The sequence below is a fragment of the Mesoplodon mirus genome (genome assembly GCF_964341445.2).
Source record: "Mesoplodon mirus genome assembly, chromosome: 3".
Taxonomy (NCBI): domain Eukaryota; kingdom Metazoa; phylum Chordata; class Mammalia; order Artiodactyla; family Ziphiidae; genus Mesoplodon; species Mesoplodon mirus.
Genome location: NC_138978.1, coordinates 116,294,310 through 116,318,527, shown reverse-complemented (window position 1 = coordinate 116,318,527; position 24,218 = coordinate 116,294,310). Strand labels below are relative to the sequence as shown.

Sequence of the window (24,218 nt, the reverse complement as noted above, 5' to 3'; positions counted from 1 at the left end):
ACAAAAGAACCAAGAGAAACCTCGCAACCTGAAGACCTTGCCTCTGGTCTCACATCCATTGCCAAGCTGGGACAGGACTCCTAGATGATCCTTTATCCTTCTAACTTCCAACTCCATACTTCCAACCCTGCTCTCTTTCTCTACTTATATATAAATGAAGCCAGAAGAGATACTGCAACCAAGAGCCCTAGGACTAGAGGGAACTCACAATGCCATTTAGTCCAGCCCTCTATTTTCACTGTACCTAAGGGATGGAATCAAATCTATCCTTATAATTAAGGTAAGAGAGCTAATGTTTCTCATCTCTTCTCCAATCAAAAGTTAGAATGGGGCTTCCCTGGTGGCGCAGTGATTGAGAGTCCGCCTGCCGATGCAGGGGACATGGGTTCGTGGTCCCGGTCCGGGAGGATCCCGCATGCCGCGGAGCGGCTGGGCCTGTGAGCCATGGCCGCTGAGCCTGTGCGTCCGGAGCCTGTGCTCCGCAACGGGGGAGGCCACAGCGGTGAGAGGCCCGCGTACCGCAAAAAAAAAAAAAAAAGTTAGAATGATCTCAGTGATGAGGATTAAGCTATCCCAAATCTCATATTCATAAAAAGTTTAAGCTAAAGGAAACTTTAAGAGTTAGTCATTTTACAGAAACTCAGAATAATAATGAGACTTGCTTAATGTCACAGGTAATAGTAAGTGGCACAACCAGGATTAGAAGCCACGTTTAATTTTGAGGCCTCTGATCCTTTCTCTATTACCAACTAGTCCCATTTAGCCCCACTGGGTCTCCAGCATATATGTCTCCTTAAAAAGCATCTAGACCACAAACAAGTGACATATGTGACCCTCACAGGTACAATGCTCCAAGACTGATCCAGAGAGGTCTCTGAACTCTTTGTCCCTTCTCCGCTACAGTTAAGGCTGGCCTCTCTCTTACTTAACTCACTATGTTGAGTTGAGAGGGGAGAGAGTAAACGAGAATGAACGGGAAGGAGAGTAGAAGAGAAATAGGGAAAAGATGATAAGGAAAAAAGAAGACGCATGGACTCTGACCTGGTTTCCTCAGTGACTGCCTGGGAAACAAGCAAATAATCTCAAGTCTGTGTGACACCCCCATCTGCATGTCACACAGGAAGAACAAGGCATAGCGGTGATGTGCGCAGAGAGTTAGAGAGAAGACAAAGGTATAGCACCCTAGCTGATTTCAACTAGATGGGTACGGAGGTTAGAATACACTGGAGAGCTGCCTTCCGCCTCACCAAGAGAAAAGAAGAGACAGGCACAAAAAGGACCCTAGGCAACCTATGGCTCTGGTACCAAGGAATGGCACCTAAGACTGTCTCTACTGCCACCAGGGACTGTCTGGGAAGACCTAAGGGCCCAGGGGGAAAAAAAAATTACACCACAGGCTCCCTTCCCTACTTTGTATTTACTTCTGCTTAGGTAAAATAATAGCACATTTAAAGGTGAAAACTTATAAATGGGTAGCAAGAACACAGACACAGGGTCAATCAGAAGTGCCAAAATACTTCATTTGCATCATTTTTCTTCTCTGTCTCCCTCCATTACCCCATCCATCTCCCTTTACCATCATCCATCCTGAATCAGTGATAAACTGCTTACGCCTTCTACTGGCTCTATGAACAAAAATAAATCTCTGGCTACTATCTGTACTTTGGTAAATATGACAGGCAGTGGATGATATAGGAAAGAACTCTTCTGGGGTTACAACAAGCAGCAAACAGCACAGAGTAGTGATCAAGAGCCTGGGCCCAGAACGCCCCAGGCTTGAATCCTGGACCCATAGCTTCCTAACTGTAACCTTGGGCAAGTTATTTGAACGCTAGCAAATTATTAAATCCTAGGAGCCTTAGTTTCCTCTTCCATAAAAAGGGAAATAATAATAGCATCTATACCATACAGTTATTTGTGACCTTGAAAAGTATCTAGCATAGTACTTAGTACATAATTAGGTATTCAATACACAACAGCTTTAAAAAATAATTTTAAAGGCTCCATTAAGGTAAGGTGTCATTGGGGAAATTTAAGGTTTTCCCGAGATTATCAGGTCAGGTAGTATTTCTCAGTTTTAAGTGGGCAATCTCTACATTCCTCGATTTGCAGAAAACATAGAGAAGAAATATTTAAAATTTTACATACATCCAAATTTCCAAAGGAAAGTTAATTTTTGTTTTCAAACATATTTACATAAGGGCGTAGCTATGTACTTCAAACAAAAAATTATCCTGTCTATTCTCCTTTCATATTAAATTCTGAGTAGCTAAATATGTATCCTAAATTACCTTCCTTGATTTGCATACCACTTAGATGATGGTGCACATCAGGCAAGAGAAGAGGACAGGTATGGCATGGGACATTTTATAAATGTTCAATGTTCAGCAAGATAGGTAAATACTGAAATAGGATGGTTATTAAAGCAGAGACACAGTACTTAACAGAGCAAAACACTTTAGGTGAGGGGATGGAGGTCCATTCTGGAGAACTCTCTGTTCTCCCAAACAACATGCCAAGGGTCAAACCAGATCTAAAATTGAAATAAAGGCCTGAGAGGAAACTTGGAAGCAAATTCTCCCAAATTCCAAGGGTAGTGTTTCTCAAGCACCTAAAGTTGCAGACTCACTAGGGTGCTTCTGTAAAAATCTTCACAAATATTTCTAGATCCTACCCCTAGAGATTCTGGTTTAGTAAATGTGAGGTGGGGTCCAGAAATCTGCATTTTGAGCAGGCTTGACAAGTGATTCCCATGTAACTGGGCTGGCAACTACACTTTGAGAAACACTGACTTCCACATATACTGCCTTGTGTGAAATCATTAAAAATTATGTTGACAAACACAAACACAAAAACTTTTTTTTAAATAAATTTATTTTATTTATTTATGGCTGTGTTGGGTCTTTGTTGCTGTGTGCGGGCTTTCTCTACTTGCGGCGAGTGGAGGCTACTCTTCGTTGCAGTGCGCGGGCTTCTCATTGCAGTGGCTTCTCTTGTTGTGGAGCACGGGCTCTAGGCGTGCGGCTTCAGTAGTTGTGGCACATGGGCTCAGCAGTTGTAGCTCGCAGGCTCAGTAGTTGTGACGCACAGGCTTATTTGCTCCGCGGCATGTGGGATCTTCCTGGACTAGGGCTCGAACCCACGTCCCCTGCATAGGCAGGTGGATTCTTAACCACTGTGCCACCAGGGAACCCCAAACCCAGAAACTTCTTATCTGTCAGTTCAACAATGGCAAGACATAAGTTACACACGTTCACTGTTAGTGTGAGAGTTAAAAAAAAAAGAGAGAGAGGGACTTCCCTGGTGGTGCAGTTGTTATGAATCCGCCTGCCAATGCAGGGGACACAGGTTCAAGCTCTGGTCCAGGAAGATCCCACATGCCACAGAGCAACTAAGCCTGTGTGCAACAGCTACTGAGCCTGTGCTCTAGAGCCTGCAAGCTACAACTACGGAGACCACGAGCCACAACTACTGAAGCCTGCGCGCCCAGAGCCCGTGCTCCGCCACAAGAGAAGCCACTGCAATGAGAAGCTCGTGCACTGCAACGAAGAGTAGCCCCTGCTTGAGAGAAAGCCCACGTGCAGCAACAAAGACCCAACGCAGCCAAAAATAAGATAAATAAATAAGTATTAAAGACTTAAAAAAAAAGAGAGAGAGAAAAAAGAAAAAACAAGTCTTATGTACACTATATTCTCAACCATCCAAATTTGAGATTCAATCTAACTTTGCAAACAGGTAAAAAACAAAAACATTTTGATCACACTGGGTATTACAAACTATGGCAAGGGTATGAGCTGTCCTCTGTATTTGGAGAGCAAGGGAACTTACACAAAGCTTATTTATCTGTTAACTTTGGAGTATTTTGTCAAGATTCAACTTGAGAGCTAGCAACCTGAACATCCCCAATTTACAGAAAAGAAACTGAAAGTGACAAGTTTGTGAATTGCTGAAGGTCTCACAGTGATCTGGCAACTAATCGTAGTGATCTGGCCTAATCTCAGGCCTATCAACTGTGCTAAGTTGTTATCATAATGGTATCAAGACCGACGGGCTCTGAAGGGTCCATCTGAGGTGGTAGTTTCAATGTATTGACCATGACCATTGACTAGGCTAATGTCTTTGAACACTGATATCTGAATAAAACCCAGACTTTTGTCGGGGGGAGGTCTTTAAAATAGGACTGCAGTATTGTAGGGCCGGTACACACTTGTACGCTGGCACTAGGTTTTCAAGAGAAGCATATTTTATACTCAGTTCAGATGACCCACGGGGAAACCTATCAATGTACTAACTGCACTTGTGTTCTTAACTGAGGATTACAAGATACAAACTTGAGTCTAAAAAATAATTTCATAATAGATTACGATGCTTGTTAAACTCGGATTTTCTATATTTTGCCACAGAACAACCCAGACCTATTTATTTCCTAGCACTTTGCACTGTGCCTGGCACACACTTGGTGCTCAACAAATATTTTCTGTTAAATGTATAAATGGAAGCTAGTGTGTTTAGAGTGCTATATGTGCAAAGAAACAATATGTATTCCATATTCAGAAGGCCTTATGGAATTACTTTGATTCTGTTGGCTTTGACAAAGGCAAAGAGCTATTGCAGAGGTGGACAGCCCTTTTCAGTAGAAGATGCAGATGTGTTGGTCAGAATCATGCATTAATATATAGAAGACAATACCATTATCTTAAAGAAGAGGTGGAAGTTGAGTTTTAAAATCCTGTCTCCCACATAGCAAAATTCCCTTAACCAAAATTCTGCCAAGACTTTATTCTATTTTTTAAAAAACATTTTTATTTATTTTCAAATATTTATTTATTTATTTATTTATTTGGCTGCACCGCAGCACGCGGGATCTTCGTTGCCATGTGCGGGATCTTTTTAGTTGAGGTCCTTAGCTGTGGCATGTGGGATCTAGTTCCCTGACCAGGGATTGAACCCAGGCCCCCTGCATTGGGAGCGTGGAGTCTTAACCACTGGAACACCAGTGAAGTCCCAAAACTTAATTCTATTTAAAAGACTTTCGTGCTGTCTATTTCAGCCTGTTGGTATGCAGAACATTGGTGGATGGTTCCCTTTTTGTCATGTGAGTGATAAAATAACTATTCCACCTAGATATAAGACTATGGGGTAAGTTCAGTGGCTAACTTGTTTCCATTCTTATTCCAATACAATTAATTAATTTAAAAAAAATAAAATAAAATAATTTATTTATTTTTGGCTGCGTTGGGTGTTCGTTGCAGCGCGCGGGTTTCTCATTGAGGTGGCTTCTCTTGTTGCCGAGCACAGGTTCTAGGCACACAGGCTTCAGTAGTTGTGGCACACAGGCTCTAGAGCACAGGCTCAGCAGTTGTGGTACACGGGCTTAGCTGCTCCGTGGCATGTGGTATCTTCCTGGACCAAGGCTCAAACCCATGTCCCCTGCATTGGCAGGCAGATTTTTAACCACTGTGCCACCAGGGAAGTCCCAATACAATTAATTTAGATGGATCAACATTCCCTCCTAAGAACTGCTCAGAAAGTACAAAAGGAATTCAAGTGGCCTATCAGAATTATTACCAATGCAATTACTGCCTTGTGTAAAAACTGTACGAAAACTATTATGAAAAACTGTAACTGGAAAATTTTCAACTATCTGAATTGGCCAAGAAAGAAGTTTTAAGATGATGTGAGTGGAAGTTTTCATAAGTGTTCTTTACAAATTTTATTTCTGACAATTTTCATCCCTCTATTTATGGCAGATACCAATTCAAAACTAATTTTGAAATATTCCAAGAATATCATAGGTAGCCCTCTCCAACAGAACTTTCTGTGATGATGAAAATGTTCCATATCTGGGCTGTCCAGTACAGTAGCTACTAGCCACATGTGACTACTCAACACCTGAAATGTGCTAATGCATCGGAAGAACTGGATTTTAAATTTTATTTAAGTTAAATGAATTTAAAATTAAATTCAAATAGCCACATGAGGCTAGCAGCTAGGGAATCAAACAGCACAGCTCTAGGATATCATACTAACCAAAAGCACTACTGAGCGTAAATGTTTAAGCAAATGCGCAGATGGGAATTGTGAAAACAAACGATTTTGTGATTGCTAAATCACAACTAAAATAATTTCTAATGTTAAACATCCAAATATTAATTCTTACAGAATCTTATTTTTATCATATTAAATGTTTTGCACATCTAATTTTAGGACTTTTTATTATCAAAAAGAATACTGTTTGGTTATTATTAATAATAAAGTTATATACCTATATATACCACAATAAGCTTTCTGTGTGCTAAATGGAGGAACACAATGGACTTTATATCAAGGTCTGTATCTCTCTCCTTCTTTTTAAATCAGTTAAGCCACTGACCAGGTTGTAAACATCTTTCAAAAATGACTAGAATAGATTTAAGAGATAAGAAGGGGCATTTTCAAAAAGCACATGAAAAGATGCTTAACATCACTAATCATCAGAGAAATGCAAATCAAAACTACAATGAGGTATCACCTCACACCAGTCAGAATGGCCATCATCAAAAAGTCTACAAATAACAAATGCTGGAGAGGGTGTGGAGAAAAGGGAACCCTCTTACACTCTTGGTGGAAATGTAAGCTGATGCAGCCACTGTGGAAAACAGTATGGCGGTTCCTCATAAAACTAAAAATAGAACTACCATATGACCCAGCAATCCCACTCCTGGGCATGTATCTAGACAAAACCGTAATTCAAAAAGATATATGCGGGCTTCCCTGGTGGTGCAGTGGTTAAGAATCCACCTGCCAATGCAGGGGACATGGGTTAGAGCCCTGATCTGGGAAGATCCCACAGGCAGCGGAGCAACTAAGCCCATGTGCCACAGCTACTGAACCTGTGCTCTAGAGCCCGCGAGCCACAACTACTGAGCTGGCGTGCCACAACTACTGAAGCCCGTGCCCCTAGAGCCTGTGCTCGGCAACAAGAGAAGCCACCACAATGAGAAGCCCGCGCACCTGAATGAAGAGTAGCCCCCACTCGCCACAACTAGAGAAAGTCCGCGCACAGCAACAGAGACCCAACACAGCCAAAAATGAAAATAAATAAAATAATTTATTAAAAAAATATGCACCCCTATGTTCACAGCAGCACTATTCACAATAGCCAAGACATGCAAACAACCTAAATGTCCACCAACAGATGAATGGATAAAGATGTGGTACATATATACAATGGAATACTACTCAGTGCTATAAAAAAGAACAAAATAATGCCATTTGCAGAAACATGGATGCAACTAGAGATTATCATACTAAGTGAAGTCAGAAGGAGAAAGACAAATACCATATGATATCACTTATATGTGGAATCTAAAATATGACACAAATGAACCTATCTATGAAACAGAAACACAGACACAGAGACCAGACTGGGGGTTGCCAAGGGGGAGGAGGTTGAAGAAAAAATGGAGTGGGAGGTTGGTGTTAGCAGATGTAAGCTTTTATATACAGAATGGATGAACAACAAGGTCCTACTGTACAGCACAGAGAACTATATTCAATATCCTATGATAAACCATAATGAAAAAGAACATTAAAATGAAGTGTGTGTGTGTATGTATATATATATATATATATATATATATATATATATATATATATATATATATATATGGCTGAATCACTTTGCTGTGCAGAAATTAACACAACATTGTAAATCAACTATACTTCAATTAAAAATATATCGAAAAATAAAATCTATAAACAATAAAAGCTGGAGAGGGTATGGAGAAAAGGGAACCCTCCTGCACTGTTGGTGGGAATGTAAATTGGCACAACCACTATGGAGAACAGTATGGAGGTTCCTTAAAAAACTAAAAATAAAGCTACCATATGAGCCAGCAATCCCACTCCTGGGCATATATCCGGAGAAAACCATAATTCAAAAAGATACATGGACCCCAATGTTCACTGCAGCACTATTTACAATAGCCAGGACACGGAAGCAACTTAAATGTCCATCGACAGATGAATGGATAAAGAAGATGTGGCGCATATATACAATGGAATATTACTCAGCCATAAAAAGGAACAAAATTGAGTTATTTGTAATGAGGTGGATGGACCTAGAGTCTGTCATACAGAGTGAAGTAAGTCAGAAAAAGAAAAACAAATACTGTATGCTAACACACGTATATGGAATCTAAAAAAACGGTACTGATGAACCTAGTGGCAAGGCAGGAATAAAGATGCAAACATAGAGAACGAACTTGAGGACACGGGAGGGAAGAGGAAGCTGGGACGAAGTAAGAGAGTAGCATTGACATATATACACTACTAAATGTAAAATGGATGGCTAGTGGGAAGCTGCTGAAGAGCACAGGGAGATTAGCTCAATGCTTTTTGACAACCTAGAGGGGTGGGATAGGGAGGGTAGGAGGGAGGCTCAACAAGGAGGCGATATGGGGATATATGTATACATATAGCTGATTCACTTTGTTGTACAGCAGAAACTAACACAACATTGTAAAGCAATTATATTCCAATAAAGATGTAAAAAAAAATAAGGAAATTAATAATTGTTGGACTTTAGTTAATATATAACAAGTGTACCATATTAAGTAAGATAGGAACTCTGTACTATCTCCTTAGTTTTTTCCGTAATATGAAACTGCTATAAATTCTGTCAATAAAAAAGTAAAAAAACCCAAAAAACCAAAAAAAACTAAAAATAGAACTACCATATGATACAGCAATCCCACTCCTGGGCATGTATCTGGAGGAAACCAAAATTCAGAAAGATACATGCACCCCAATGTTTACTGCAGCACTGTTCACAATAGCCAAGACATGGAAACAACTAAATGTCCATCAACAGAGGAATGGATAAAGAAGATGTGGTACATATATACAATGGAATATTACTCAGCCATAAAAAAGAATGAAATAATGCCATTTGCAGCAACATGGATGGACCTAGAGATTATCATACTAAATGAACGAAGTCAGAAGGCAAAAGACAAATACCATATGATATCACTCATATGTGAAATCTAAAAAGTAATACAAATGAATGTATATACAAAACAGAAACTGACTCACAGATTTCGAAAACAAACTTGTGGTTACCAAAGGGGAATGGTGGGGGGGGGAGGGATAAATTAGGAGGTTTGGGATTAACATATACACACTATATGTATTAAATTAGGAGGTTTGGGATTAACATATACACACTAACATATACACTCTATATTTTACTATATGTAAAATAGGGATAAATAGATAATCAACAAGGACGTACTGTATAGCACAGGGAACTCTACTCAATATTCTGTAATAACCTATATGGGAAAAGAATCTGAAAAAGAATGGATATATGTATAACTGAGTCACTTTGCTGTATATCTGAAACTAACACAACTTTGTAAATCAACTATACTCCAATATAAAATTAAATTAAATTAAAAGAAGAGATAAGAAGGGGCATTTTATAAAGAGATTATGGGGACGTAAACCTACCATGACCATTTTCCTTTGTTCATACAGCTTCTGTAATTGGTAGGATTTTTCCTCTGCTTTGATGTAACCTTTTTTCACATCATCAACAGCCTGTCACCAAAACAAGGCAGGGAAGAAAGAAATGTAAAAATTAGTATCAAGTACATTCTTGATAAAAATAGACATAGACTCATTTTCACAATAACTCTTATCCATCTGGTTATCACCAGTGAACTCTGGCATACGGGTATATTTACTGGAATAAGTAGCATTTAATGAGTGTCTGGTATGTGCTCAAGGATTGTTCTAGGCACGTGAGGGATCTGGTTTCTCCTGTTAAGAGATTTAAATTCTGGTTAATTTATACATGAGAAAGAATTACAGAAAACAGCAAGATAGTATACAATACTGTATTAAAGATAACAGTGAAGTAGCAAAAAATGAGTGACATAAATAGTAAGTGATACATGCAGCCAGAACAGGAGAGCTTATTGCTAACCGTAGTTATCAAGGAAGTCTCGGTTGGACCCCAAAGGAGAGGCTGAATAGAAGAAACTACAAGCTAAAGTCAGGAAACAGGAATGGGTTTGACCTTAAATACATTCAGGAGACAGACTTGCCTGATTTGAATAAAGGGTACATGTTAGGGGACAATGAAAAATAATTCTGAATGGGTAGGTTAATAGGGTATGAAGGATCCTAAAGAGCAGGCACAGGAATTTAGACTTAAGGGGAGTAGAGAGCTAAAATAAATAATAAAAAAATTGTTGCTGTTATTGTTGTTTTTTAAGGAAGACTGATCTGTATAAGACTGCCCAAATGATTTAAGCCAAGGAGAGAATGAAACAAAGGAGATCAACGATGTTGTGGTACTTTAAGCATGAAATGAAACAAGACCTTTATCTAGGGTGGTAACAACTGGAAGAGAGGAAGTGATAAATCTGAGACCATGAACCGAAAAACTTTCAGAGAGGACTTGATACAGGCATGAAGGTACCCAGATATAATATTCTAATATGCTAATTCTAAACTATTCCTGGTTCAGCCAGCGAAGTATGAAACATACATCCCCTTTCCAACCTTACTCTACTCCTCCTCCACTCCAAGAAAAACTTAAAAAATCTAATGGAAGGGAAAACTGATCTTTGGGAGGAAAAAAAGAAAAAGAACGAATAGAACCATTTGTTCAGGGCATTCAGGATCTAACCTCAGTGAGTTACTGAAAGGACAACTCTATACAGTTCACCAGGCAGGGGCCCACTTGAATCTTTATCAGAAAACTGCTGATTTCCTTAAGGCAGAAATCATTCCCCATAGTCTTTTAAGGGAAAATATTTGCATAACAGAATGAATTCAGGACTGAAGTTACGAGACTAGTTCAAATTCTAGCTGTCACCTACCAATATGCACTTAAGTCACTTAAACCCTCTCAGTCTGTAAAACAGGAATAACACTCATCTTGTAGGTGGACAACAAAATGAGATAAAAGATGTTAATAGTTTTGTAAAGTATATATAAATATATATAAATAGTTCCTATCATTTATATTAGCATCATTTAGCTGTTCAATTCCTCTAAGAACCACACAAGGATATTAATATCCTGCCTGGGACTGCCTAATGGTAAGATTATGCCAGTGTCTCCCCAGTCCTAGCCGTATAAGCAAGGATTCACTTAGTCAGAGAGGATTATATTCACAGAGGCGATGCTCAATAAGAACTGCCACCAATGTCCTGAAGAACCTGAACATTATGTTGTTTATCACCAAAAGACTCAGCTGCTCCAGGTAAAATTTAAACCAGTTACTGAAAAGCTGGGAGAGAAGAGGGAAAACAAACAAACAAATACTGGTTTATCTATTCAGTTTCCCCAATACCTAGAACTGTGTCTGACTAGTAATAGCACTTAAATATTGATGAATGTTTCCCCAGGGCAGACGTGGGTCATCTACCCAGAGTGAACATCTACTCCAGCAGCTCTAAGTGACCTATTTTCACATGGGGCAGTAAAAATGTTCTCTCCTCACTCATTTCTAATCAAGATTATACTGCTTGACTAGCCCTGAGTGAAAAACATAAATATTACCACTAGATTCCTTTTTCCCTTAATTAAAATTTTTTCATTAAAGTAAAAGACATACATAATTTTTTAAATGTGTATTACTAAGAGGTGCCTAATAAAAATAAGTCTCCTGGGCTTCCCTGGTGGCGCAGTGGTTGAGAGTCTGCCTGCTGATGCAGGGGACATGGGTTTGTGCCCCGGTCAGGGAAGATCCCACATGCCGCAGAGCGGCTGGGCCTGTGAGCCATGGCCACTTAGCCTGCGTGTCCGGAGCCTGTGCTCCACAACGGGAGAGGCCACAACAGTGAGAGGCCCACATACCGCAAAAAAAAAAAAAAAAAAAAAAAAAGTCTCCTGATTCCACAGCCTCATTACACAGATACTTTAAAGCACTGTAAACAGTTTTTTGTGATATTCCTTTCATAATTCTAAATGTCATGCTTATGCTGCTAATTCCTAACATATCAATTTTAGACAATGTTGACTTGCTGTTAAAAATAATAAGTTTTAGGGACTTCCCTGGAGGTCCAGTGGTTGAGAATCCATGCTTCCACTGCAGAGGGCATGGATTCGATCCCTAGTCAAGGAACTAGGATCCCACAGGCCACGCAGTGCGGCCAAAAAAAATAATAATAAAATAAATAAATAATAATAAGTTTTAGCTTTCTTATGCCACTCTACACTCTCACTTCTTCCTTCAACACCTCAATAAAAACTAAATCAATTATCAGTATTGATTATTGTAATCTATACATTATTGTAAGCATGTAAACATTGTTCACAACTAAATCATGTACTGTACCAGGGCTTCCTCTCTTGTACATTTTTTTTTTCCTCTTAGGTTAACTGCCTGTTTGTAACCTTCCACATGCCTCTCACCAATTCTTCCACGATAACCAAACACCAAAGTCATGTTGATTCATTCAAACATTCATTTTCTAAAAACTGTTGACTGTTCTCATCTGTTGTGTCTCATCCTCTTCTCTTTGCAGGTTTATGCCTCTTAAAATCCATTAATGTTACTTTAGTGAGCTTTCAGGAAGAAGTAGTTTAAAAGTATGTTTAGTCTGCCAGGCTTAGCCAGAAATTAAATATATCCTACTATGGATTTTGACCTTATCAATTTTTTAAGGAAAAGGCACATTACTATCATTATTATCCAGTATTTCATCAATTCTGAGGTGCACATTTTTTCACATTTCATTGTTCCTAAAATTGGGATGCATCTTATAATCAACGTGTGTTGTTTAATTGGTAGCTGTTTTCTCTTGGCAGTGCTTAAAATACTAGTGCCTCTTACAACTGATGGCATCTTAAAATTGAAGAGATGCATGAGATATTCCCAACATCAACATATGATACAAAAAAATAACTAAAATTAAGTGAGGGAAAAAATTTAGTATTATTTTCCAAAAGGCACAATTGTTTACCTAGTCAATCAAAAAAATCATTTGAGCTGTTGTGCACTGCTGGGAATGTAAAATGGTACAGCTGCTATGGAAAACAGTGTGGCGATTTCCTCAAAAAATTAAAAATAGAATTACCATATGATCCAGCAATCCCAATTCTGGGTATATTAAAAGCAGAAGTTTGAAGAGATATTTACATAACCATGTTCATGACAGCATTATTCATAACAGCCAAGAGGTGGAAGCAACCTAAATGTCCATCCACAGATGAATAAACAAAATGTGATATACATGTACAATGGAATATAATTATTTGGCCTTAATAAGGAAGGAAATCCTGTCATATGCTACAACATGAAAAAGCCTTAAGGACATTATGCTAAATGAAATAAGCAAGTCACAAAAAGAAAAATAATGTATGATTCTACTTACATGAGATACCTAAAGTAGTCAAATTCACAGAGTGTAGAATGGTAGTTGCCAGAGGTAGGGGAGGGGGAAATGAGTTGTTTAATGGGTAGAGAGTTTTAGTTTTGCAAGATGAAAAATTTCTGGAGCTCCATTGACAATAATGTGAATATATTTAACACTACTGAACTGTACATTTTAAAGTGGTTAAGGGGGTAAAAAAAACATTAAATTATAAATTTTAAATATGTACAGTTTATTGTATGTCAATTATACCTCAATAAACCTGTTTAAAAAATTGTTTGAAGAAACAGAAGAGTTCAGAAAAGTTGCATATGAGATACTGCTACAAAAATAACAGCTTTTCTTTCTATATACCTAAATATTTTATTTTTGCTTTATAGTTTTATAATTCCAAAAGTAATTTCACAAGCTCTGCTTTGTTTAAATTTTGATATTGATGAAAAAAATGTGAAGTACTACTATTACCCTTTAATAGATCAGAAAACACATCTCAGCAAAGCTATGTTAAGGATTTACCCAATGGAGAGCTTGTACTTGAACCAGATATTCTGACTCCTGGTAAATAATTATTCCATTCCAATAATATAAAGAAAAAATATCCCATTCATAATTGTAGTAAAAATATAAAATACTTGGGAATAACTTAAAGGGGTGTATGTGAAATATAAAACGACAGAACTTTATTTGGGGAAACAAAAGATGAGATGAATAAAACAGAAACATCATACATTTAGTTGGGAATACCACATTTAATAAAAATGGTGACTCTTCTTCAGTTAAACTATAAATTTAACAAAAACACAATTAGAATTGTAATGGGACACTTTATAAAGTGTTATGAAATGGGTTAATCATTTTCAAAATAATTTTAAAACAAAATGTTTAAAAGAAAGTAAAAAGTAAGGATAGTATTCTCTATATGGCTCTGCTAAATTCATTATTTACAGTCATAGCAGTATAAACACTGAATATTAATCTAACAAATATTGTAATTTGACTATAGTAAGACGATAGGACAGATGAAAAGGTACAAATATGTAGTGGAGTGGGGGAGGAAATGGAGCTAAAGTCCCATCTTCTATAGCAGGTAATTAAGCAATATTGCTTGAATCAGAAACATCAAGTAGGAGTAATATAATCAAGTTATAATAGAGGTATGGAAGTAAATATAAAATGAAATAGATATCCCATGTTCTTGGATTGGAAGAATTAATATTGTTAAAAAGGCCATACTACCCAAAGCTATCCACAGATTTAATGTGATCCCTATCAAATTACCCATGACATTTTTCACAGAACTAGAATAAATAATCCTAAAATTTATATGGAACCATAAAAGACCCAGAATTGCCAAAGCAATCCAAAAGGAAAAACGACAAAGCTGGAGGCATAATCTTCCCAGACTTTGGACAATACTACAAAGCTACAGTAATCAAAACAGTGTGGTACTGGCACAGAAACAGATATATGGATCAATGGAACAGAATAGAGAGCCCAGAAATAAACCCACACACCTATGGTCACTTAATCTTTGAAAAGGAGGCAAGAATATACAGTGAAGAAAAGACAGTCTCTTTAGCAAGTGGTGTTGGGATAGCTGGACAGCCGTGTGCAAATCAATGAAGTTAGAACACTCCCTTATGCCACGCACAAAAATAAACTCAAAATGGTTTAAAGACTTAAATATAAGACATGACACCATAAAACTCCTAGAAGAGAACATAGTCAAAACATTCTCAGACATAAATTGTAGCAATGTGTTCTTAGGTCAGTCTCCCCAAAGCAATAGAAATAAAAGCAAAAATAAACAAATGGGAGCTAATCAAACTTTCAAGCTTTTGCACAGCAAAGGGAGCCATAAACAAAACAAAAAGACAACCTACATACTGGGAGAAAATATCTACAAATCATGCTACTGACAAGGGCTTTATTTCCAAAATATACAAGCAGCTCATACAACTCAATAACAAAAAAATAAACAACCCAATCAAAAAATGGGCAGAAGACCTAAACAGCCATTTCTCCAAAGAAGACATACAGATGGCCAATAGGCACATGGAAAGATGCTCAACATCGCTAATTATTAGAGAAATGCAAATCAAAACTACAATAAGATACCACTTAACACCAATCAGAATGGCCATCGTTAAAAAAATCTACAAATAACAAATGCTGGAGAGGGTGTGGAGAAAAGGGAACCCTCCTATACCTGTTTGTGGGAATGTAAGTTGGGGTAGCCACTATGGAAAACAGCATGGAGGTTCCTCAGAAAACTAAAAATAGAATTACCATATGACCCAGCAATCCCACTCTCGGGCATACATCTGCAGAAAACTCTAATTTAAAAAGATACATGCACCCCAATGTTCATAGCGGCACTATTTACAATAGCCAAGTCATGGAAGCAACCTAAATGTCCGTGGACAGATGAATGGATAAAGAAGATGTGGTATGTGTGTGTGTATACACATACTCTCTCTCTCACACACACACACACACACACACACACAATGGAATATTACTCAACCATAAAAAAGAATGAAACAATGCCACTTGCAGCAACATGGATGGAGCTAGAGATTATCATACCAAGTGAAGTCAGAGAAAGACAAATATCATTATGATATCATTTATATGTGGAATGTAAAATATGACACAAATGAACTTCTTTACAAAACAGAAACAGACTCACAGACATAAAAAACAAACTTCATGGTTACCAAAGGGGAAACAGGCTGGGGGAGGGATAAATTAAGAGTTTAGGCTTAGTAGATACACACTACTATATATAAAATAGATAACCAACAAGGACCTACTATATAGCACAGGGAACTATATTCAGTATCTTGTAATAAACCGTAATGGAAAAGACTATGAAAAAGAATATATATGTATAACTGAATCACTCTGCTGTACACCAGAAACTAACACATTATAAATAAACTATACTTCAATAAAATTTTTTAAAAAGATGAAATAAAACAAACAACAAAAAACAAGCTAGAAGAGGTGAAAGTGGTTGCCTGTGAGAGGAAAAGAAGTGGGAATAATTAATATTTTTCATAATAACCTGTGTAGAACTATTTGATACTTTAAGCTCTATGTATGTATAATTCTGATGAAAAATTTTTTGAAAAACAACATAGCCCTATAATGTTCATTTGTTATTATTTAAAAAAATAATAATAAATACATTTTGAACTCCAGGATATCCCCTTCTTAAACCTTTTTTTTTTTTAATGGCTTTATTTATTTATTTTTGGCTGCGTTGGCTCTTCATTGCTGTGCATGGGCTTTTTCTAGTTGCAGTGAGTGGGGGCTACTCTTCATTTGCAGTGTGAGGGCTTCTCATCACGATGGCTTCTCTTGTTGCAGAGCACAGGCTCTAAGCATGTGGGCTTCAGTAGTTGTGTCATGCAGGCTCAGTACTTGTGGCTTGTGGGCTCTAGAGCACAGGCTCAGTAGTTGTGGCGCACAGGCTTAAGCTGCTCCGCAGCATGTGGGATCTTCCTGGACCAGGGCTTGGACCCGTGTCCCCTGCACTGGCAGGCGGATTCTTAACCAGTGCACCACCAGGGAAGTCCCCCCACTTTCTTAAACTTATCTTTTGTCAAAATGGGACAAAACATTTTACAAATTTAACTAAGATCCAGGAGGCAAAACAGCTTACTCAAGGATTCACACTGTATTGGCAAATGACCACTACATACAAACAGAAAAAGAAATCAGGCCTTTCCAGGGAGATCAATTCACCCACCTGATGAAAGAAGTAGGTAACAGCAAGGTCATTGTCATTTAAGAGGATTTCTTCTTCTGTCGTAAAAAGCCACTTTCGAATGGTTAGGCAGGTTCCTGGCACAGCTGATGTGTAATTCTGGACGTAGAGTTTATGAGGAAATTCATTAGGTGCCAGCTTACGTACTAAAGAGAAGACAAAGCAAAGAAAGCTAGAGTGAGAAGATATACAAGGCAGTTCCCTAGTATGAACTGTGTAAAGCAGACAAGAATGGAGGTTATCATTAACCAGCACATCAGCTTAGTTCCATCCAGGAGCTCTGCCTTGGGACCACAAAATATCAGTTTGTCTAGCCAAATCTACGCCTTCTAATATGACTGGCTAACTGAGCCTCAAGCTAACTGAAATCTATCACCTGAATGACATGCCTTTCAGTTAACATGCTGACTCTGCAGACGTCACCTACTCCAAAGTCAGTTAAAATATCTGATCCATAATTGAGTTAAGTTACAGCAATGTCCACTGAACATCTTTAAAGCAAGCCTCCCCTCTTACCCAGTTATGGTGCATTCAGAGTCTCTCATGTCGCAGTTCTCAATGAACAGCTTTTATCGTTAAGAGCTGAAAGGCTCTCCACATCCCCCCACAAGTCTAAGACATTCACCACAGTGAAAAGTGACTTCTGGGTAGCCTTACTTCCTCTTCCTAACAATGCTCAAGCAGGATAAAACACTACCACTTTTAATTTCTATATTGTTTTTCTTTAAAAAGGCGGAGTTTTCTTCTCTTGATGTTTACTTGTCTTTATAACAGAGCAAAAGACAGATTTAATATTTCCCATTTTATTTGTTAACTAAAGCTTAGAGAAGAAGGTAAGATTAGAATCCAAGTGTCCTGGGTCCTTAGCAATCCTTTCTAATATTTGTATCTGCCTAGTTAGACTGTAGAGAGTTGGGAAGACAATAAACAATTGGGAGATAGATGCTTTAGGGGGAATCAAAGTTGATCTACCTTGACCTGGGATGGCAAGGTGACTCAAATCTACCAAACTCTCTCCCTTTCCGGGATGAGGAAGTTCTGATCAGTCAATATTATCTGTTGTTTCTGGCCTTAGCCCTGTACATATATGATGTGGAAAAGACCCATAAACCATAGGAAATCTGTCATTTAAAGCAAGCCTTCCAACTTCCTCCCCTTTGTGGTCTCAGTGCAACCATCCCTAGCTTTTATAAAAGAATATATAAGAGAAAATCTCTGTCACCGTGCAATAAAACTTCCTAGGAAGAGGATATCTGTTTACGCAAACTTAAACACTGGGTGGGCCAAAAAGTTCGTTTGGTCTTTTCCACAAAAGGGCTCCAGTAGCGCTTAGTTGTCTTTAACTTCATTTGAAACAGATTGTATTGTGACAACTATCATATCAGCATGCATTTAAAAAAACTTATCAAAACTGGTGAATTTTTGTGCAGCCATTTTAATATTGAAGATGGAAGAAAAAAGCAACATTTTCGGCACATTATGCTTTATTATTTCAAGAAAGGTAAAAACGCAACTGAAACGCAAAAAAAAGATTTGTGCAATGTATGGAGAGGGTGCTGTTACTGATCAAATGTGTCAAAAGTGGTTTGCAGGACTTCTCTGGTGGAGCGGTGGTTAAGAATCTGCCTGCCAGGGCTTCCCCGGTGGCGCAGTGGTTGAGAGTCCGCCTGCCGATGCAGGGGACGTGGGTTCGTGCCCCAGTCCGGGAAGATCCCACATGCCGCGGAGTGGCTGGGCCCGTGAGCCATGGCCGCTGAGCCTGCGTGTCCGGAGCCTGTGCTCCGCAACGGGAGAGGCCACAAAAATGAGAGGCCCAATTAGCTAAAAAAAAAAAAAAAAAAAAAGAATCCGCCTGCCAATGCAGGGGACACGGGTTTGAGCCCTGGTCCAGGAAGATCCCACATACTGCGGAATAACTGAGCCCGCGCACCACAACTACTGAGCCTGCACTCTAGAGCCCGAGAGCCACAAGTACTGAGCCCGCGTGCCACAACTACTGAAGCCCGCCCGCCTAGAGCTTGTGCTCTGCAACGAGAAGCCACCGCAATGAGAAGCCCGCGCACTGCAACGAAGAGTAGCCCCCACTCGCCGCAACTAGAGAAAGCCCACGCGCAGCAACGAAGACCCAACGCAGCCAAAAATAAATAAACTGATTAATTAATTTTTTTAAAAAAGCAAAGGCTTTTAATCAACATATTTCTTTCTAACTCCTGAAAACAAAAAGCTATTCTTAAAAATCTACAAAAACCATAAAGTACGCTAAAACAAGCTGTGGCTAAGTAGAAAATCCCCTCTTTTTAAGGCTGTTTCATTGGAATATATTAATTTTGAACTCTGATTTTTAAAAATCTCATGGAAGTATCTGCTTCAGTGCTGGGTGTAAGTAACTGATACTGACAACAGAGGAAAAAGGGGTGATCAGGTATCTAGACTTAGTGGGATTATGCTTAATGGGATCTGTCCTGTCTGCTTGTTAGAAACAGTCCCAATTAGTGCGATTGCCCCTTGTCTTCAAGATCTTCTTCTCTAGGCAAACAGTTTCAACCTGACAGCTTTTGGGAGCTTCAGTTTCTTAGTATTAGGATAAAATATCCTCAAACAAAACTTAATATTAGTCACTGGCACTTACCAAAGGAATGATTGATCACTTCAAATAAGGCAAAGTAATTCACTGTCGTACTGTCCATGCCAACCTTTGCTGCAATAGCCTAAAGTGTAAACAGGATAGGTTAGTTTCAGGAAAACAAAATCAGACAGTGCTGTGGGAAAAGACAGGTATATGCGTGAGGAGCGGGGAGAAGAGAAGGGTTTTGCCATCTTGGTTTCATATAAACTAAATTCATGGTCCACAGCTACTCTTTTTTGTATGTATGCATACATATGCATGAAATAAAAGAGAAAAATACCTTTATTTGATCCAAACAGCTATGATCTCTAAATATGAGTTTCTCCCCTCCAATTAAAGCTGATAACAGTCTCTCCTTAAATATCAGCTTTGCTCTCTGAAATAGGACTTCATATCATGAGGATCTTTTTGAATAGCACTTACAAAAAATGTGCTACATAATGACAGATTTTAAAAAGAAAATAAATTCTTAAATATCTAGTCTCACACATTCAGCCTACATTTAATATATAGGCTGTTAACATACAAGATCTATATCTTTGGTTCTTGAGCTTAAAACACTGTTTATCAATTTTGCTCATACTTCACAAATTATTCTTGTTTACTTTTCAGATGATCCATGTCTCATGCTGGGGACCTCCATATCCTAAGAATTATCATCATCCTTATCCACATGAAAATAGCAAAATGTTGGGACAACAGAGACATTTTAAACAAGTATCAGTCCTTCTCTCTAGGAACTAAGGTCCCAACATGATAAATAAAAAGAAATTGAAAGACTCCATATGCAAATAAAGGAAAATTGAAATTACATACAAATAACAACAAGAAAATACAAAGCAAATAACACAAACTAGTAGTACCAAAATTCCTTTTCAAGATCAATCCCAAAATGTATAAATAAGGTGTTAATTAAACAAGAGAAAATTATTGAGTATTAGTGTCTCAGTAAACCAAATATGATTATATCCTTCTTCCCGTATCTACTCACATATCAGACCTAGGTTCATCCCTGATGTGAAGCAGAAACTGGAGACTGTAAGTGTTCTAAGTTACCATTCTATACTGCACTAGATAGAAACTGAAATCTTCTCAAGGTTTGGAAGATGGCTTATAGCTAGAAGTCTCAGTAACAGGGTGAGGAGAGAAGTGAAAGAAAAAATTAGGCCTTGCTAGAGAAGTATTGAAAATGAAACAAAACATCAATGAGCTATATAAAATTAATGTTTTCCTTGCAATCAATCCACCATTTTATAATTTCTGAAATACCTCAGATCCTGTACATATCCTTTGCCATGGTATACAGTAAATATTTGGGGGGGTAAATTTTTTGTTTGCCACAAAGGAGAAATAAGTACTAATATCCAGAAACCCACTAGTCTCCTTGAAAATCTTGATCAAATCAGGATTAAAGACCAATGAAAAGGCCTAAAAGAAACAATTATACCCAGCACTCGGATCATGATCTTTAAATACCATTCCTCACTGAAAGGAAAGACTCCTTGGGGAAATGACTGATTCAAGATCTAGTGTAGGAAATATACAAAGATGAGCCCAGAGCATCTTGCTGTACCAAAAAGCAAGGATGCTATCATAAACAAATGGGTTGCACCAAAAAAATACAGAAGCAGACATGAAGGAGATTCCACTGACCAAAGACAGACCAATGTGAGCACCAAAAAGAATATATGTTCTTGATTAAATCATATTGAGTATCTAAAAAGCCACATGATACTAAAAAAATAATTATCTCATTGGACATCACTGGAATCAGCTAGGGCATTGATCCTTTATGCCAAAAATTGGCAATAAAAGGGAAGAATTAAATATTTATCCCCCTTTTCCTATAAACTGTATTTCAGGATACTAAATAGCCTTAGTTGATAAGGGAAAGTTCTTTACAGGAGAATTCTAGTTAATAAATGTGAAGAAATGAGAAAATTGGAAAATCAGCATTTTGCAACCCTTAATGAAATCACTGGTTAGGACGGTAATCATCAGTGATACACTTATTGGATAAAAGATCAGTAAAGAACTTAACAATGGAGACATCAGGTTATTACCACGTAAACCTACTGATTAATCACTAAAAGTGGATAACCAGATATTGTGTTCCTCCAGTTGAGAAGCAATATGAAGTATATAGCACCGATTATGAAGCATTCTCATCAAAAAGCTGAACCTGAATCTAATCAAGCCTCTAGAGAAAAATTCCATTTATAGAAAATATAAGTAGACAGAAAGACATACTAAATGACACAAATAGACAAAAGAAGCAAACAAAGAAATTCACAATGTGGGACATTCCACAGGACACAGACCCAATTTCTGCAATAAAGCAATAACATAAGGGAAAAAAGTTGGGGAAGGGAAGGGAAGAGACTGCTCTATATTAAAACAAACATAATAACCAAATGTTTTTTAAGGACATAAGGACCTTGTTTAGATCCAGATTGTAACAAACCAACTGTTAAAAATCATTTTTAGACAATTGGGAAAACTTGACTATGGATTTATTATTAGTTAATACCATGGAAGTAGTTAATTTTTTAGGTTTGATAATGGCTTTGTGATTATGTAAGAGGAACATCCATATTTTTTAGAGATGTATACTGAAATATACACAGGTCGAAAAACATGGAATTTGCTTTAAAATATTTAAACAAAGGAAAAGGAAAAAAGGATATATAACACAAATGTGGCAAAATCTTGAGGATTATTAAATATGAGTGATGAGTACATGGAGCTTCACTGTACTATTCTATTTTCACATACATTAGAAAGTCTTTTACAATTAAAAAGAGGGGGTGCTAATCACAACCATTATAACCTGGGGATATTTATTGTGTCTTTCTTTCAAGGAGGACAAAGTACTTCCATGTTAATAATCATAACATCAACAGCAGCAGCTAACATTTAATAAATTTATTACATGCCAGATACTCCAAGCTCCTTATATGTATTAACTCATTTAATCTATCTTTCTTAGTTTTAAACCAACCAATGTCAAGCCTACTTGTTCAAGTTTAATTTACCTGATATACTTGGTCTGTAGTACTGTTCTTTTTAACCCTGACTGTAACTGTTGTTCCATCTGGTAATGCTACTCTCAGCTCTACGTCAGACACACCATTGTAGTTCTGGGGAAAAGGCAGAAAAAGAATTAATTAAAAAAAAAAAAGAATTTATGACCCAGTATATCCTCATTCTCCTTGCAACATGATAGCTAAACAACCTAAACTTGTGGTAGAAAGAAAGTGAGCTCCAATGAAAAGGGGAAAAAAGACATAAGTCAATACATTTCAAGTCATAAAGCTGACTTTAGGCTGCAGAAGTTAACCTTTAAGATGAACAGGGAGGAAAGAAATATGTCGAACCCAACGTGTTCATATCTCAAAACAGAAAACTTGTGTGAATCAGTCTAGGTCAAATACAGATAAGATTTTTGGCTTACTTTCAAACATTCAATACTCACAAATGAGAAAAGAAAACAACCAAAAGCAGTAGTTTCAACAAATATTCTCTGGTTTTAAATGGTTAGGCATGCTAGATTGGATCAAGAGGTATCCTAAGTTCCTTTCTGAACCCTGAAATAACCATGACACCTTTGAAAGGAAAAATTGATGAACCTCAGGAATCTGAGTTAGTTTGATGTCCAATTTTCTTCTAGCAAAAAGTAAACAATTCTTATCCTCCTTAATTCAAAAGAAGTCCTTCTCTCTTACTGCTTTTGAAAACTAACACATTCCTCTAACAAATTTGTGACCTTCTAATTTTTATTACAGAGAAACAACTATTTAGAAACAAGTTCATCTTCATTTACCACTTTAAAAAAACTACTATTCAGTGCCTAAAACCATCCTAAGCATTACTTTGTTATAAAAGCCCTTGTCTGCAAGAAACTTATAATCTAGTTGGGGAAATAAAACATATACATATAAAATAATTAGTGGATGACACACTATTTAATACAGCAGCATTACATAGTCATTCTTCTATTCAATTAATATTTATTAAGCACCTACAAAATGCTTGACATTGTGGTAAGGCACTGGGAATATAAAGATGATCAAGATTTAGCTCTTGTTCTGAAGATCTAATGTACAGTGTGGTGATCATAGTTAACAATACTATATTCCATATTTGAAATTTGCTAAGGGGGCAGATCTGAAGTGAAGAAAGGAAGGAAGGAAAGAAGAGAAAAGGGAGGAGGAAATGGTAATGAGGTGATGGATGGTTAATTAACTTGATTATGGTGATCATTTCACAATGTATACAGATATCAAAGCATCAAGTTGTACACCTTAATATATACAATTCATATTTGACAATTATATTCAAAAAGCTGGAAAAAAAAAGATTTAGCTCTTACCTACAGGTAGCTCATGATCTAGTAAAGTAAAATTATAAAGTGATCATCTGACTATATGTATAAAAAATT

General features: G+C 37.5%; 1 protein-coding gene across 1 annotated transcript in view; it reads right to left on the bottom strand.

Annotated features, from left to right (window-relative positions):
• SNX27 (sorting nexin 27) overlaps positions 1–24,218 on the bottom strand; it is an 83,593-nt gene that overhangs the window by 5,892 nt on the left and 53,483 nt on the right. Inside the window, exons 5-8 of the mRNA XM_082614377.1 lie at positions 22,813–22,917; positions 19,781–19,859; positions 17,134–17,297; positions 9,496–9,585 (exon numbers count right to left, since the gene is read on the bottom strand). Coding sequence (XP_082470503.1) covers positions 9,496–9,585; positions 17,134–17,297; positions 19,781–19,859; positions 22,813–22,917 — 438 coding nt within the window. The remainder of the gene's footprint in view (positions 1–9,495; positions 9,586–17,133; positions 17,298–19,780; positions 19,860–22,812; positions 22,918–24,218) is intronic.